Source organism: Ceratotherium simum, chromosome 10 (genome assembly GCF_057802395.1).
Source record: "Ceratotherium simum simum isolate JZ-2026a chromosome 10, ASM5780239v1, whole genome shotgun sequence".
Lineage (NCBI taxonomy): Eukaryota > Metazoa > Chordata > Mammalia > Perissodactyla > Rhinocerotidae > Ceratotherium > Ceratotherium simum.
Genome location: NC_141909.1, coordinates 4,246,743 through 4,262,322, shown reverse-complemented (window position 1 = coordinate 4,262,322; position 15,580 = coordinate 4,246,743). Strand labels below are relative to the sequence as shown.

At 39.6% G+C, this 15,580-nt stretch overlaps 1 protein-coding gene across 2 annotated transcripts in view; it reads left to right on the top strand.

Moving 5' to 3' along the window:
* The window catches only part of MYO16 (myosin XVI), a 550,785-nt gene that overhangs the window by 515,918 nt on the left and 19,287 nt on the right, over positions 1-15,580 (top strand). For both annotated transcript variants that reach the window (XM_087435860.1, XM_087435859.1), the window contains exon 34: positions 7,430-7,521. In XM_087435860.1, the coding sequence (XP_087291986.1) occupies positions 7,430-7,521 (92 nt within the window). The remainder of the gene's footprint in view (positions 1-7,429; positions 7,522-15,580) is intronic.

Genomic DNA, 15,580 nt, shown 5'->3' with positions numbered 1-15,580 from the left:
CCACACTGATTTGGGGAACATCAAAGAATGGCTTTCATCAGCCATGGCTCAAGATAGATCCAGACCATTGGTAATGGTTGGAACCTCTGGTTGGACCCCATGAAATATATTCAAATGTGTGTTTTACCACATCACTTTGTTTATGGGAATTGTCTAGCTTCTTTGGAATTCACACTGTTGTCTGACTCAAAGGCTACCTGCCAGAGGAAGCAAGCCCTCACTAGACAATATGGAATATTGAGCAATTATCTATTTTAAGCAACAGAAGGTAGTTTTGCAAATAAAACTAGCTCCCCAGGCATTTAGAAAGCCCTTCCCCACTCCTCCTTCTAGTTAAAAATATTTTAAAGGGGCTGGCCCGGTGGCGCAAGCGGTTAAGTGTGCACACTCCACTGCAGAGGCCTGGGGTTCACCGGTTGGGATCCTGGGTGCACACCTACGCACCGCTTCTTAAACCATGCTGTGGCAGCATCTCATATAAAGTAGAGGAAGATGGGCATGGATATAAGCCCAGGGCCAGTCTTCCTCAGCAAAAAAGAGGAGGATTGGTATCGGATGTTAGCTCAGGGCTGGTCTTCCTCACACACAAAAAAATATTTTAAAGCCATATTAAATAATTTCTAATTTGGACTTCATTTAATTAAATTTCCTCCACTGTAGTTGAGAAGTCAGGGTTGAAAATGGCTGGATTGAAGTGCAGACTTTGCATTTCCTTATCTCTGTTAAAGAATGTACCATTCCGGGCCAGCCCCGTGGCTTAGCGGTTAAGTGCGTGCGCTCCGCTACTGGCGGCCCGGGTTCGGTCCCGGGCGCGCACTGACGCACTGTTTCTCCCGCCATGCTGAGGCCACGTCCCACATACAGCCACTAGAAGGATGTGCAACTATGACATACAACTATCTACTGGGGCTTTGGGAAAGAAAAAAAGGAGGAGGATTGGCAATAGATGTTAGCTCAGAGCCGGTCTTCCTTAACAAAAATAGGATTAGCACGGATGTTAGCTCAGGGCTGATCTCCCTCACCAAAAAAAAAAAAAACAATGTACCATTCCCCCATCCTTTGTCTTGAGTTCTTGGAGTCATCTTTCACTCCCTTTTTCTTGCCTCTTATACCAATACATTCTCCAATTCTCTTTCTGGATGTACACAGCCTCCTTCAAAGGCTCAAGTGGAGGAACACCACATTGGTACTCCCAACTTGAATTTCCCAGCAGTGTTACATTACTCCTGTTTTCCTGGGTTCAGACTCCAACTGTGATGCTTACTAACCCCATGACCATGAGAAAGTTACTTAACCTCTCAGGTTCTCAGTTTTCTCATCTGAAAAATGGGCATAATCAAAGGACTTACCTTTGATTTAGTTAAATGGGCATAATCAAAGGACTTACCTTTGATTGAGGATTTAGTATGACAAGACTAGTGCCCAATAAACATTACCTATACGCAGCTGTCATAAAAATCTTAGATATTTTAGAGCCAGAAGATCCCTGAGGATTTATCCAAAAAACCCCCAAAATCATATATATGAGGTAGGTGAAGTGCAAGGCAGTGAATTTTCTCCAAGACCATAGAGGCTGTAATGCTAGAATCAATGCCTTATGAGTTATTTACACATAGACCCAAATACACACATGTGTATAGTCAAACATGTGTATGATTTTGATAGCCTACACTGGTATTCAGGGTGATGACAGACATTACAGTTTGGAGCCTCTGGGGTGAATGGAACTCAGGATATATGTGTGAGTTCAGGTGAAGGATCTGTTTTATCCCTAGGTTGGAGGATTCAAAATAATATAAAGGGCAGAATGGCAGGAGGAAGCCTAGTGAAAACCAGGTGCACATCTGTCAATCAAAGCATTTATTAAGCACCAGTTGCATGCAGGCAATGTGCAATGCATGGGGAGTAATAGGAAATCTAAGCAACTCATGGTATGCTCTTTGTGTGAACAGGGAAAATACATAGAATGTTGACAATTCATATTGAGAGGTCACAAATAGGGCAGCCAGTGACAGATGTCAAACCAACCACCTAAATAATGATTCTCTATTGCCTCCATATAGAAGAGGAGATTCCTGTGGGCTGGGGTAGTTAAGGAAACTTCATGGTGGAGGTTGGGATTTTCAAAACGAGTAGGATTCAGACAAGAAGGGTACATCTTTCCCCAAAGAAAATTTACCGTACCATGTCTTTGTGGCAGGAGTGTGAATGGGCTGCTTTCATGGAATGGGTAAGTAAATAAGACAGGAAAGAAAGTGTTAAGAGTGTACAGGGCATTGAATGCCAAGACAAAATGTCTCTGAAAGGGCTGTCCTTGTTAGGAGGGGGCACTATCTACTATTTTGGATAAATTTACCTGATTGCATTATTTAAAGTGAACAATGGAAAAAAACTTAAGTTGGGAGTTCCAATTTTATGTTCCTCCACTTGAGCCTTCGCAGTGTGTGTACACCCAGCAAGAGTGTATTGGTATAAAGACAAGAGAAAGGGAGTGAAAGATGGCTCCAAGAACTTGAGACTAAAGATGGGAGAAGCATTCACCGTTTAACAGAGAGATGGAAGTTCTAAGAGGAGGTCAATTCCTGGGTTGGATTTGGAGTTCAAGAGCCCAGAAGGATGTCTGGCTACAGATGATTGCTACAGAAATGACGATTATAGTTTTGGGGTTTAGGCAAGGGTTCCAGGATGGAAAGACAGAAGAGGCAGAAGTTTCAAGAAAACTGGAGAAATGGGGATCATTTATAGCATCAGAGAAAAAAGTATAAAGGTAAATGAGGGAAAAAAAATCTGACCACAAAACCGTGTAGAGTGCCAAACTTTGAGAAATAAACCTTGAGAAGGGCAGACGTGGAGCTACAGAATAGACAGTCAAAGACCTAGGAGGATACAGAGGTCCAAGTTCCTAGAAACCAGGGGAGGCATGGATTTAAAGATTAGGGAGCACTTGGTAAGCTGGGAGGACATGAAAAGAGAATCCAGATCTCGTTGCTATTGGGTAAACAAATTTGGGTCCCTACGAAATGACAGGGAGTTTGAGGACCTGGTTAACCACCTAAAATGTAGTGTCTCCCACCTTTCACAGTCTGCACCACTCTTCTCTTCTTAGAAGACTTTAAATAAACACATTGGGCTCTTCTTGTAGACTTCATGATCTCAGAGTTTTACTTTTCAAAATCACTTTACACCCCGGGTCCCCCCCCAGAGATCCACCATGGAGACACGATGTAGAGGGGGGGCTCGGCCTCTCTGCCACCAAAAAAAAAAAAAAAAAAAAAAAATCACTTTACAAATCTCACGGACCTTCAGGGGCTGGATCCACACCATAACCAATGAGGAGAATGTCCTGAAGCCATTCCTCCTGAGCGTCCTGGGGAAGGGTTAGTTTAAAGCTCTCAGCAGCACCCACTACACAAGGGGAGCGCAGAGCCTCCTCCCTCTGCCTGGACCTTCGCTCAAGGCTGACAACTTCCTGACTGCCACTCTGCCAAGCTCCAGCGAAGAGCAGCCCGTTCTATGGAGTGTCGGTATCAATTATGTGACTCAGATCATCATGTGGGGAATGACTTTCCCCAAGCCTCGGCATGCTTTCTTTGAGCAGAAGAGCTGGGTATCTGGGGGTAGGAAGGGTGGGTACTGTTTCAGAAGACCTTGGCCCTTGCTGTAATTTGGGCAAGTGTGGCTTTTTCAAATGAAGGTTTCTTATCAAATGGACCTGCTTAGCACTTTGAGGCACACTGTTGGTGCCATAGAAAGAATATGTTGAGGAAGGGGCACAGAACTGTGTAAGCTGGGAAGTGTCACCTCAGAGTCTGGTCTGGGAGGAAGGCAGTGGCGGTGAGAAAACTAGAGCAAGTTCATGATTATGTGCCAGCAATCATTCAGTGATGGAAACCTACCTTCCAATGGAAGTCAACAAATAGGGGCCTCCAGGTTAACCTTAAATGTCTCCCCGTTGTCTGGAATCTTCAACCCTGTGGCAATGCACAGTGGAATTCTCTACCCCAAGACTTTGGGGCTTTTCTGAGGTCTTTGCATAACAGTGTTCCCCTTAGCAGCATGAGGAAATCCCTCAGCTGCATGAGAAACACATGCTCAATAATTTGCAGGTGAAATGACATAGTTGCTGGAATTTTTTAAAAGGATAATGAGAAATAGATAAAACAAGATTGGAATAATGAAAATCCCGAAGCCCGGTGCTGGGTATACAGTGTTTCACTACACATTCTCTTTACTTTTATATGTGTATGAAATTTCTGAAATAAAAAGGTTTGAAATATTTGTTACCCTGATAGGTAAGATGGGTAAGTCATTGTAGTCTTATGTACATTTCTTTGAATATTTAATGAAAATGAACATGTTTATTATTTAGTGGTCATTTATATTCTCTTAACTTTCTAAACATATCCTTTGCCCATGTTTTAAAATCTGAGGGTAAGTCCTTTATTTTGATTTGTAGGATGTTTCAAAAATAAAAAAGCCTTTTATTCAGTGTGTTTAAATGTTCTGTATTGTTCTTTTTTAATTTGAATTTTATTTTTATGATATTTTTAACATATATTTATCTTTAATGTTCAAGTAGAGGCATTCATCCATTTTTTTTCTTTCACAGTTTGTGCCTTTGGTGTCATTTTTAGATCATTTGCCTTTAAAAAGTACTATTTTCAATATGGCAGCAAAATAAAATATTTTGTTGGTAAAAAAAATATCCTGCCCTCTAACCTCCTTACCATTTCGATGCCTCCTGCTGTTACTTTACTCCCTCCAGTTCACACCCCCTTGGCATATTAGCCATGATGAGCTCCCGCACCTGTTTGCTACGCCATGAAGGATGTAGTCCACCGCAGACTTCCCATCCCAGCTACTCCCCTCACCTCCTCCTTCACAGGAGGAGGGACTATTCATGCAGTTTCTCTGCTACCCCTTTCTTCCGTCTCACTCCCCGCTGTCATCACCTGGCTCTCCATCCCACACATTCACCTCCCCCAAAGGGAGGCCATCTGTCCCTATCCTGTTGACCCTGCCACAGGTTCTGTGGTCCGGTGATTTCTTTAGTCAACAGATAAGAAATGCCTTTTAGCTTACCAGGTAGGTTAAATGGTGTCACAGCCCTTCTCAGAAATCTATGGTGCTCCCCATTGCCTACAAAATATTGTCAAATTGCTGTGAAATGTTATGTAAAGTGCTTTAACACCTGGTCTGCTTTACCTTCCAACACATCCTCAGGTTCCCTCTGGCTGTACCTTCATACAGGCCCCTCCCCTGGACCCTGGATGAGGAGCAATCTCGCATCATTGCCTTATCTTATTTGTTCTCTCAGCCACGCTGGCCCTTTCCAACCCTCTTCACCTTTCAAAACCCCTCTCATCCTAGAAGGCCCAGATCCTTTGGCATCTCCACTATCACATTTCCTCTAACCCCTTCAATCAGAATTAATCCCTGCTTTCTCCAAGATACTGCTCAGTGTCACCTGTACTCCCTTAAATCGTTCTGTCATGTGTTCTGGTTAAGTGTCATCCCCGTTAAATTTGAGCTCCTCGAGAGTAGAGACTTTTCTTTATTCTTCATTGTATTATCCAGTGCCTTATTGAGAGGGTGACCATAAATATTTCTTAACCTATTTAATTGATACCATATGCTATTGATTCGGCTCTGAGTGTGTATCCTCACTCAAGGAAGTTTCTGTTTTGATTCAGAGAGCAAACTTCTAATTTATAATTTCATTTTGAAAAACGGATCGCAATTTTCTTCCCCTTCTCAGATTCCTAGTTTCAGTAAGAGGTCCAGTGAACCACATTCTCTGGAAGTGGACATTCGTCTTGCTTGTCAATCACCCTTTGTCCCTCCCACACCTTTGACACCCCTCCTTGTGAATCCCAAACCCTTTGCCATGCCCTGCTACCCGGATCCCCATTTTTTTGCTGACTATCTGCTGATCTAGTTGCCTGGAATTCCACCTTGTGCCTGATCTTAGATTTCCCTGCTCCCTTCCACCTGTTTAGACTCTAGATCACTCTGACACTGACTGCTTGATTGGAACCTTTCGTTCACCTTCCACCACAGTCTCTAGTTCAATATTCCCCTAGCCGACTTTAGACATTGCTATTGCTTATGACCCGTTCTCCAGCACGTGACCCCCATCTGTAGGTGTGAGTTTCCAGGTGCTGGCCCCAGTCTGCCCCGTCTCGATGAAGCCATCCTCTCCGTACCAAGGTATTTGTATATGTAACAGGAAAATCAATTGGGAGGCCTTGTTATGTTGAGAAGGATTTTGTGGACTTCCCTGAGGAACTCACTCTCTCCTATAATTTGAAAAGCGTGCAGTGATTTCTAATGATTTTTAATTTACAAATCATGTATATGTTTAATCAATTACACCATGCTGGCTAATTATGATTTCAGATGAGAGTAGCAATCACTTCAGGATTGAAAGTTCTCCGAGTTGAACTCGTTCCAGTGGGTAGTTATTTTTTTATCTCTCCATTTTTATTAATAAGCCACTTGATCCCTCTCTCACAATGGTTCTCGGCCAGGGGTGATTTTGCTTCCCAGGGGATATTGAGTAAAGTATGGGGACATTTTTGGTTGTCACAACTGGGGGGTGCTCCTGGCATCTAGAGTGGAGACCAGGGATGCTGCTCAACATCTTACAATGCACAGGACTGCCACACGGCACACAGCAGAGGATTATATAGCCCAAGATGCCAGCAGTGCTGGGGTTGACAAACCCTGCTTCTATAATGAGGGATAATTAATAAAATCCTTTGGTGCCTCGTAGGTACTTCTATGTTATTGGGAGGGGGTGTAAATTTCCTCAAACCCACCATTTATCCTATATAGTTGGTTATGAATTGGTCTGTTGTGAATGGGCAGCTACCCCGACATTTTCCTCATGAAAGTCCACCCAATCTCTTCCCTCCCTTTGTCTGTGAAGTGAACTAGAGTCAATAGAATTCATTGGACACATATACTTAGTTATGTCTTATCTGTCCTCTAATCCCTTCTTTGCCTCCCTGCTACCCAAAAATAGAATACAAACTCTGTCTTTTGTGGCCACTCAGGGAACCCATTTCTCTCCTTTGTCCACATGCTTCCCTTTCCACCATCAATGCTTCGTCAAATAATTTTCGGTTTCTAGAAGAGTTTCCCTTCTCCCCTCCAATACTCCTGTGCTCACTTTTGTGCTGTTATGATGTATTTCTTCACCATCATTTTATCTCTTTTGTCAGTATATTTCTTCTTTTATTAAATGGAGCTGCAGCAATACTTTACAGTCCTATATTTCCTTAGAAAATTTATTATTTGTGTTTATTTATGATCATTTCAATCCATGAAATACAACAATTTTAGTTTATCACAATAAGTACACAACTTATTTCATTCGGGGGAAAGGACACACAACTGAACTGCTACTTTGTGTTGACCTCAATAGGTTTACCTGAAGAGGAGGGATGCTCCAGGCTGTCTGTGAGTGGCACAGGGACCTCATCATTTCAGAGACACAGGGAGAGTCACACCACTCAGGTAATGACCCTAGAAGTTCACAAATGCAGTAATAACTGAAATTAAACGGGGACAAGAGATTCATTCGGGTCTGACCAAGAATGTCTTTTCTTATTGGACTAGAGAAGGCAGTTGTTCTCATCTCTGCCTTAAGTTTCTCCAGGTTGACCTTCTTCTCTCTCCTCTGTCTTAGCTGACTCCAGTTTTCTGCTGGTTTAAAAAAACAAAGAAGAAGAATGTCCAAAACAAATAAAAATTAATAAGTGGTTTTAAATAGAATATTGTAGACAATTTATGATGTGATATTTTAAAATCACTGTCTGGTGGCGATGATATTAAATCTACTGAATGGTGTTAATATGTTTTCCACTTTGACCTCAGCTAAGCTAGGAGGACTTGAAGTGACGACAATGTGGGGGTAAAACGCTTGAAGCACCTGTGGTTTTATTGTAGACCATTACATAGCAGTTACTACCTCCAAATTCCATGTAGTCCAGATTCATGCAAAATGTAACATCTGATCAGAGCACTGTAGAATCAAAGTGAGATGACAGTTCGCAAAGCTGTGTTTCGATGTGTTTCTGTGATTTTGCGTATATGCTTTCTGTAGTTGGCCTTAAAAAGTTCACCAAAATGAAAAAGATTATCACTTCAAGAAAAAAAACACTAGTGTTTTTAGAAAGAAAAAGGATTTATATCATATAATTTAGTATTCGTTTTATGTTGAATTTTGAAGTACTGTTTTCAATAATTATCTTCAACAAGATTTGACTTTGCGTTCAAGATGGTGCACAAACAACAATACATCGAAGACTTGATCATCAGTATATTCAAAGTATAGCAACAGAATTCTTATTTTGTATGAAGTTACGGTACAACTTTCGTTATGTCAAATATCTACATAAAAATCTTTTAAAAACTCAGTCAAGTATCCAGATGTTTCCATGAAATCAACTATCCAGCTAACGATCAGCTTTCACCTGAATATTTGGCATTATGTAGGCGTGGCCGTATTATCAGCTGAGGTTTTTCTAAATAACACTGATGAGGTAGTAAGAAAAATCAATAATTTTAATCTTAAAACTAAATCTTACAGGAAGCAATCTGCTGAAATCACTTAGACTGATATATCTACACTGAAATAGAAAGAAAACGCTGATTGGTTGCGATAATAGATTGTCCTCATCTCCCCTCTGTTCCTTAGAGATGCATTTACTCTACCTTGTAAGCATTACAGACGCTCTATCTAAGATAATTCACAGGGGAACCTACTTGTGATGAACACTGGTTTGATCTTTATTACAGGGTTGACTCCTGTACGTTCTAATGATAGGCTGTCTGACAGCCTTTCCAGGGGTGCCACTACAATGTGGCTCATAGAGAATAGGGTTAACTTTGAAAGACGATGCATAAAATAGGCGTCTCTGTAACTTTTCCTCTGATCTTTCATGGATTTGGCCAAGAAGCAAGGAGTGATGGGAAAGGTCATCAGGAATAATTTTCTGTTCCCAGTTTTCAATAGGGTCTTGTTTTCAAATGCAGACAATCCCTGCCTCCCATTATCTCATGGTGCACTTTTTGAAGGAAGTGGAAAACCAGACTCATTTTCTTCCACGCAAAAGTGTGGGCATTCTCATGGTACGACACATTCCTCGCTGCTGAGAAGCCATAAGAGTTATGTGAAACTCTGCATTTGATGGCCACACGACTTTCAGCATAAATGCCTCTTGTGTGACATTTATAGAGGAAGTATGGACACATACAGGCATATCGCATTTTAGATTTTCTACTAATGCAATTAAATAGAAATTCTATAAAATCAGTTCTGGACTGATTGGGCATGTAGCAGTAAAATTAAATATTGACTAAAAATTGAAACCCTCTCTGAAGATGTCTATATTTTAATTAGCATCATCAGCGATTTTATTAAAATCCCTTTAAGGAAGATAAAAATGAATGGATATTATTGTAGATAAAGAAAATAAGAAATAGATATAGTAATTTGCCAAAGATCATAGGGAAAATTCAGAGTCCACTCTTTGAATGGATGTCAAGATCGTATGTCCTGTTTCTGAAAATAAACTTAGCATAACTCCTTAAAAGGAATGGAGGAGTGATCCAACTTTTTCATAAAATTTGAAGAATTTTTGGTCAAGACAAAAATCTAAGTAGCCATAGTGGACATTTATGATTTGGTTTTCTAACTGCCAGCCACATATTTAAGTTTCTCACCTACCACAGTGAAAATATGAGGGGAGAGACTCCCTATCCTCCCCTCCTTTGAGAGCTAGACACATGTATGTGAGGTGGGCTCAGTCTATCAACCATGGATTATGGAGTGAGAGACGTGTAATGGAAGGGACAAGAAGAATAGCTGTCACCATAGAGAAGGCATCTGGCACTGGTGGCTCCCTCCAGCTGCAGTAGATGTTAGTCAGTGTCGGGAGAGAGGAAGAATCTCCCTCTGCCCTTTTCCTTAAGGTTCTTATGGCTGGCCAAATAATCAACAAGACAGGTTAGCAGGAGAAAATCATACCAAGTTTAATAACATGTATACATGGGAGAAACTCAGAAATGAGCAACTCGTCCCTCTGTCTAAGCTGCCTGCTTAAGTATTGTAGCTAAAGGCCAGGAAGGTGTTGGGGGTGGGTAGTGGTCTGGGACCTCAGAGGGCAAGAAGACAACTCACATGGAGATAGAAATGCAAATGTTTGCCTCACAACTCTTCTCAGGGTCATCTATAGATAATGTGGTCAGGGAGAGATAGAGTTTTTGATAAAAGGGGCTTGGTGCCTTTCCCATTGTAACTTCTATCCTACATTATCTTTACAGCCATCATGATAATAACTCCTTCCTGAAACAGATCTTTTGTTTTAAATTCTTTAGGCAGTTTGGGAGGGGAAACTCAAATATTCTTCCTGAGTTCTCTGAGTCCTTATTGCTCGAAATAATCCGCATATCAGAGTGGTGCCTCCTGGGGTAGCTTGCCCTGAGCACCACCATCAGCAAATATCTACTGCCAGCCACTACCTCCTCCTTGGTTCCTCCCATGCCACATCTTTCCTTCCAACTTCATGTCTTTCTTTTGCCTTCCAACAAAGATTCTACCTGTTAAGATGTCCAGAGTTAGCTTCCATTACTGGGCAAATAAGAATTTTAACTGACACACTAATCTGATTTTACTGTTATTATCCATAAAATTCACATTATATCTGAACAAATATTTTTTACATAAAATGTACAAACTGTTCTTAATATAGATGTAAAACATTTTCTAATAGGGGAAGCACTTCGATAAATAGTAGTTGTTTCTTTCCTCAAAGTACAAAATATAGAAAATGTAGTTTGTGTTATACTCCATCATAATGTTGTATTAATTTGCAAGATATAGTGACTTTACATGAAAGTAGTAAAAATTAATTTCACTCAAAATATTTGAAAATAGTGACAGCTGAGACACTAGCCATATCGTGTATGTGACTGTGTTTATTTATGGTCCTTATATAGAAGGCTTGGTAGGTCCCTGCTGTGAACCAAGATCAAATATTCATGACCTTCTGCAGCCCTCAGGCATGAATACAATCAGCAGTGAATGTGTGACATCCTGGGATTCCACACACTGGCCCTGGAGGGGGGCTTTGTGGCACCTCCCAGCACTCAAATCTGGAATTTCTTAGATTATAGAAGCGATGTCAGATTGGTTTTGGAATTAGACAGCATTTATAAAAATAATATGCCATTTATCAACTTGCCATTTTATGAGATGTAAAATCATTTTGATTATTATTTTGATCACTTGGCATGATGAGATACCTTAGAAGTAAGTCAGTGGAGAAAGACTCCGCAGTGAATGAAACACTGAGAACATCTTCCAGCCCAGAATGAACTTCTTAGGGTTTTGCTGTATTTGCAATCCTCTGCTGACTCAGAAGGCTGGGTAACCTGACACAGAGAGCCCATGGATTATAAATAGAGCAAAAACATGGACAGAGCAGGAGGGCGGGTCCTGAAGGCAGGAGGGTACCAGGAGGGGCTGGATGAAATAGAATGCTTAGAGCTTGCCCTTGGCATAAAATTGCTAGTTACACATCTGTTTTGGGGTCCACTCTTGACATTGAGAAATGAGATGTTTCCTTTTCATTTGCGCACGGCTTATTTGTGTTTACATTCTCATTTTAGCTTTCTCAGCTTTCATTGATGCCATTCTATTCCTCTCAGCTGTCTGTTCTCCACAATAATATTGTGTGGTTTACGATCTTTGAGTTTCAGTGTGGGCGTTTGTCATATTTCTTGGCAAACTTCTTTTTACATTCTTTGTTTTTTTTAAGAGCATCAAAAGTTATTATTAATATATCATATTCAACTATTTATTGTAAGAAATCATTGATGGTCTCTGATAAAATAGTGGAAATCCAGCACCTGAGAGCTTAATAAATACCTAGCCCACTCCTAACCCAGCCATCAATGAAAACCATAAACCTAATCCATATGCAATTGATCCACATCAAGAAACAAATTGTTATGTGGTTTGTTTTACTGAACCATCAAAGAAACCTGTTTGTAATGTCACATACCAACAAAATGAAGAGTTGCAGTACACCAAATAAACCCAATGCCTTCTTTCTATATTCATTTTATTTGTCACATGGACTGCTTAAAATATATTGTGGCACAGAGTAGAAACAGTGTGTCAGATAAAATAACGAAATGTAGACACATTTAGTTTAATCATTGAGGGATAATTCTAAACCACATGGTAGAAAATAGAAACTAGATAACTATTTCAAAAGGAATATATATGTATTTCATTTATAGGCTACAAACAGAAGGAGATCTAGCACAGAATGCTCTTTCACACAGCTGAGGTTTCAGGAAATCAGTATGCACCACTCGTGACTTCCATATTATGTGCAAGAAATGAAGGCAGTAAATTAATTTGATGGTGTGAGTTAAATGGCAGTGTTTTCAACAGAAAAGGGACATAGCCTATATCGATATATAGAAACTTGGAAAATAAAAAACAAATTCTATATTTTGTATTTTTTTCCTTCACAAAATTGCACTGTATGTATATTCTAAATTTATTCAAATGCATAGTATTTTTCTAGTGAAGACATTGACTATTATCAATGAGGAGAATTCAACTTTAAGAAATATTAAAAGAATGAGAAACCAGAATTGCGGCTGTATTTTTAAAGAGGAAAAAGGTTCTGTGATGACTGCATACTCCCCTCCCAGGTGGGAAAGCTGCAGTCAGCCAACACTCTTATGTAGGGAGGGAGTGGCAATGCAACTGACAAAATGGGGTGAACTATAAATTCTAGTTGACTTAAGCATTTCAATATGAATTAATGTAATTTAATTTTTAAAATTAAAGAAAGAAAAGAAAAAAGAAAAGAACTAGGTTTGAATCCCATATCTGTTATTTAACATGTGGGTATAGAAAGTAGTAATTATTTTTCAGATTGATTAAAAAAAATATATGTGACACATCAAGCATGCTGCCTGCAATATAATAAGTGCTCAAAAAACTGCTTGCTGTTATTATTATAGTACTCTTTTTTTCAAGGTCCATATTCTGAACCTCAATTCTGATTCGAACATAGTAGATGCTATCTGTAATATGTTGGAGATTAGATTGAATCAGCAGGACCCAACACTTATCTGAGATTTTGATAAAGTATGTCATGTACGTGATTTTCAAAAATATTTTGTTATGGAATATTATGAACTTAGGGAAAAAAGCACAGTGATTCCTAAACACCCAACATCAATAAATCTTACATTTTACCATATTTACTCTGGCACCATATTTTTAGAGAAGTATATATTCCAATTCCTGATCCCATCCCTGCCTGCCATGCCGAGCTGGACCTCATCCTGAAGTTAGTGCATAACCCTCCATCCATTTTGCACCTTTACCGAGTACAGTTGTACCCTGAAATTATATAATGTCCATAAATAATAACTGATGCTTTGCATGGTTTTAAAGCGTAATAAATGTATCACTCCGTGCAGATTATTCTGCAAATTGTTTTCTTGTTGTTGAAGTGGGATTCTTTTTTTCCATTTTAATACATCTCAGTCTTATTGGTTGTTTTCTTTTGAGTATTAGCTCAAGGTTAAATGTAAAAGCCCGAAGGTCGAGATGACCAAGGGAGCAGTAAGAAGGGAGATTCCGGATGACAGGCACAGGCACGGACTGAGGCCCCAATCATTCATATTCCTTCAGCAAACTCAACAGGAAGCAAGCCGCTTGGAAGAGGAAGGGCAGTAGGGACTCACCAGCCCATTTAGAAGGGCGGGTACCACCCTACCTGCTGCCTCTGGCCCCAGGGGGCAGCAGTGCCTCTGGCAGCTGGATTGTCTTCCTCCAGATCTGCGCAAGGCAGTTGGAGTTGTCTCGCTTGGTCCACAGAAAACCTAATCCAGCCATCTCCAGGGGAGATGCAGGGAGATGATGCTGGACGCTCGTCGACAATACAGCGTTTATGTTCAAACTTGCACAAGAGGGCTACAGGTTACAGCAGCCAGGGGATTAGCATAGATGCCTGCTGGTGTCTCTATAAACTCTCTTTCAACACACACACACACACACACACACACACACAATTATATTACCCATTCTTTAGGTGTAAACATGCTGCCTCCATTTTAAACTTTTCTCAGAAGTAAGTTTTATGTATGTTCATGACATTTCTTAAGAAAAATATGTTTACAGTGTGATAAAATGGGATAGAAAGCTATCAAAATCAAGTTTCCAAGTTATCACTGTTACAAACAATGCTGCAATGAAAACCACTGCACATGCCCCCAACTCGTAATTAGAAAAAAAGAAAATTGCCAGAGGTTTCCCCTAGAAATGAAAATGCTGAGTTTCTGGGTATGCACCATTTTCTACCATTGCAGTCTTTGCCAAGTTACTCCCCAAAATGGTCGAATCAATTTATACACCTCTAGAAGGGAATGTTTCCCATTTTTTTCTGGTAGACACTTGGTTTAATGAGTCATTTTATTTGTTTACCAATATGATAAGGGTAACACGGATCTTATTGTGATTTTCGTTGACATTTCCCTGGTGTGTGGAATGCTTTCCCACATTCTCAGACCTGGTAGTCCAATGCATCCTTTTGCTATTTCCTGACTGGTTTTCGAAACTTTCTTGATGATTTGTAGGAATTCTTTACACATTCTAGGTAATATTCCTTCCAGTTGCATACACGGCAAACACTTTGCTTATGGTGTTTTCTTAATCATTCTAGCTAGAAGTTTATCAACTTCATTGATCTTTTAAAAAATAGCTTTGATTTTATTGATTTCCTCTATTAATTTTCAGTTTCATTGATTTCTCTTCTTTTTATTTACTTCCTTTTGCTTGCTTTGTGTTTAATTTGCTCTTTTTCTAGTTCTTAAATAGCAAGCATAGATCATTGATTTGATACCTTCCTGTTTTTCTAACAAGAGTATTTAATGCTATAAATTTCTATCTATATCTGTGTTAGCTACATCTTACAAATTTTGATATGTTTTGCCTCCATTTTCATTCAATTGAAAATATTTTCTAATTTCTCTTAGGACCTTCTCTTTGATCAATGTTGTTACCTTCCAAATACATGGGAATTTTTCAAATATCTTTCTGATATTGCTTTCTAGTTTAATACCATTATGATCTGAGAATATACTTTATATGATTTCAATTCTCTTAAATATATTAGGATTTGTTTTATGGCCCAGGATATGGTCTATCTTGGTGAAATTTCCATGTGCACTTGAAAAGAATCTGTATTCTGCCGTTGTTGCGTTGAGTGGTCTGGAAATATCTGTTAGGTCAAGTTGGTTGATAGTATTGTTCACTTCTCTATATCCTGGCTAATTTTCTGTCTACTTTTCCTATTGAATACTGAGAGAAGAGCACCAAAGTCTCCAGTTATAATTGTGACTTTATCTACTTTTCCTTTCAATTTTTGTCAGGTTTTGTTTCATATACTTGGAAGTTCTATTGTTAGGTACACAGACCTTTAAGATTATTGCACCTTCTTGGAAAAGTAGATCCATTTATCATTATGTAATTTTCTTTTTT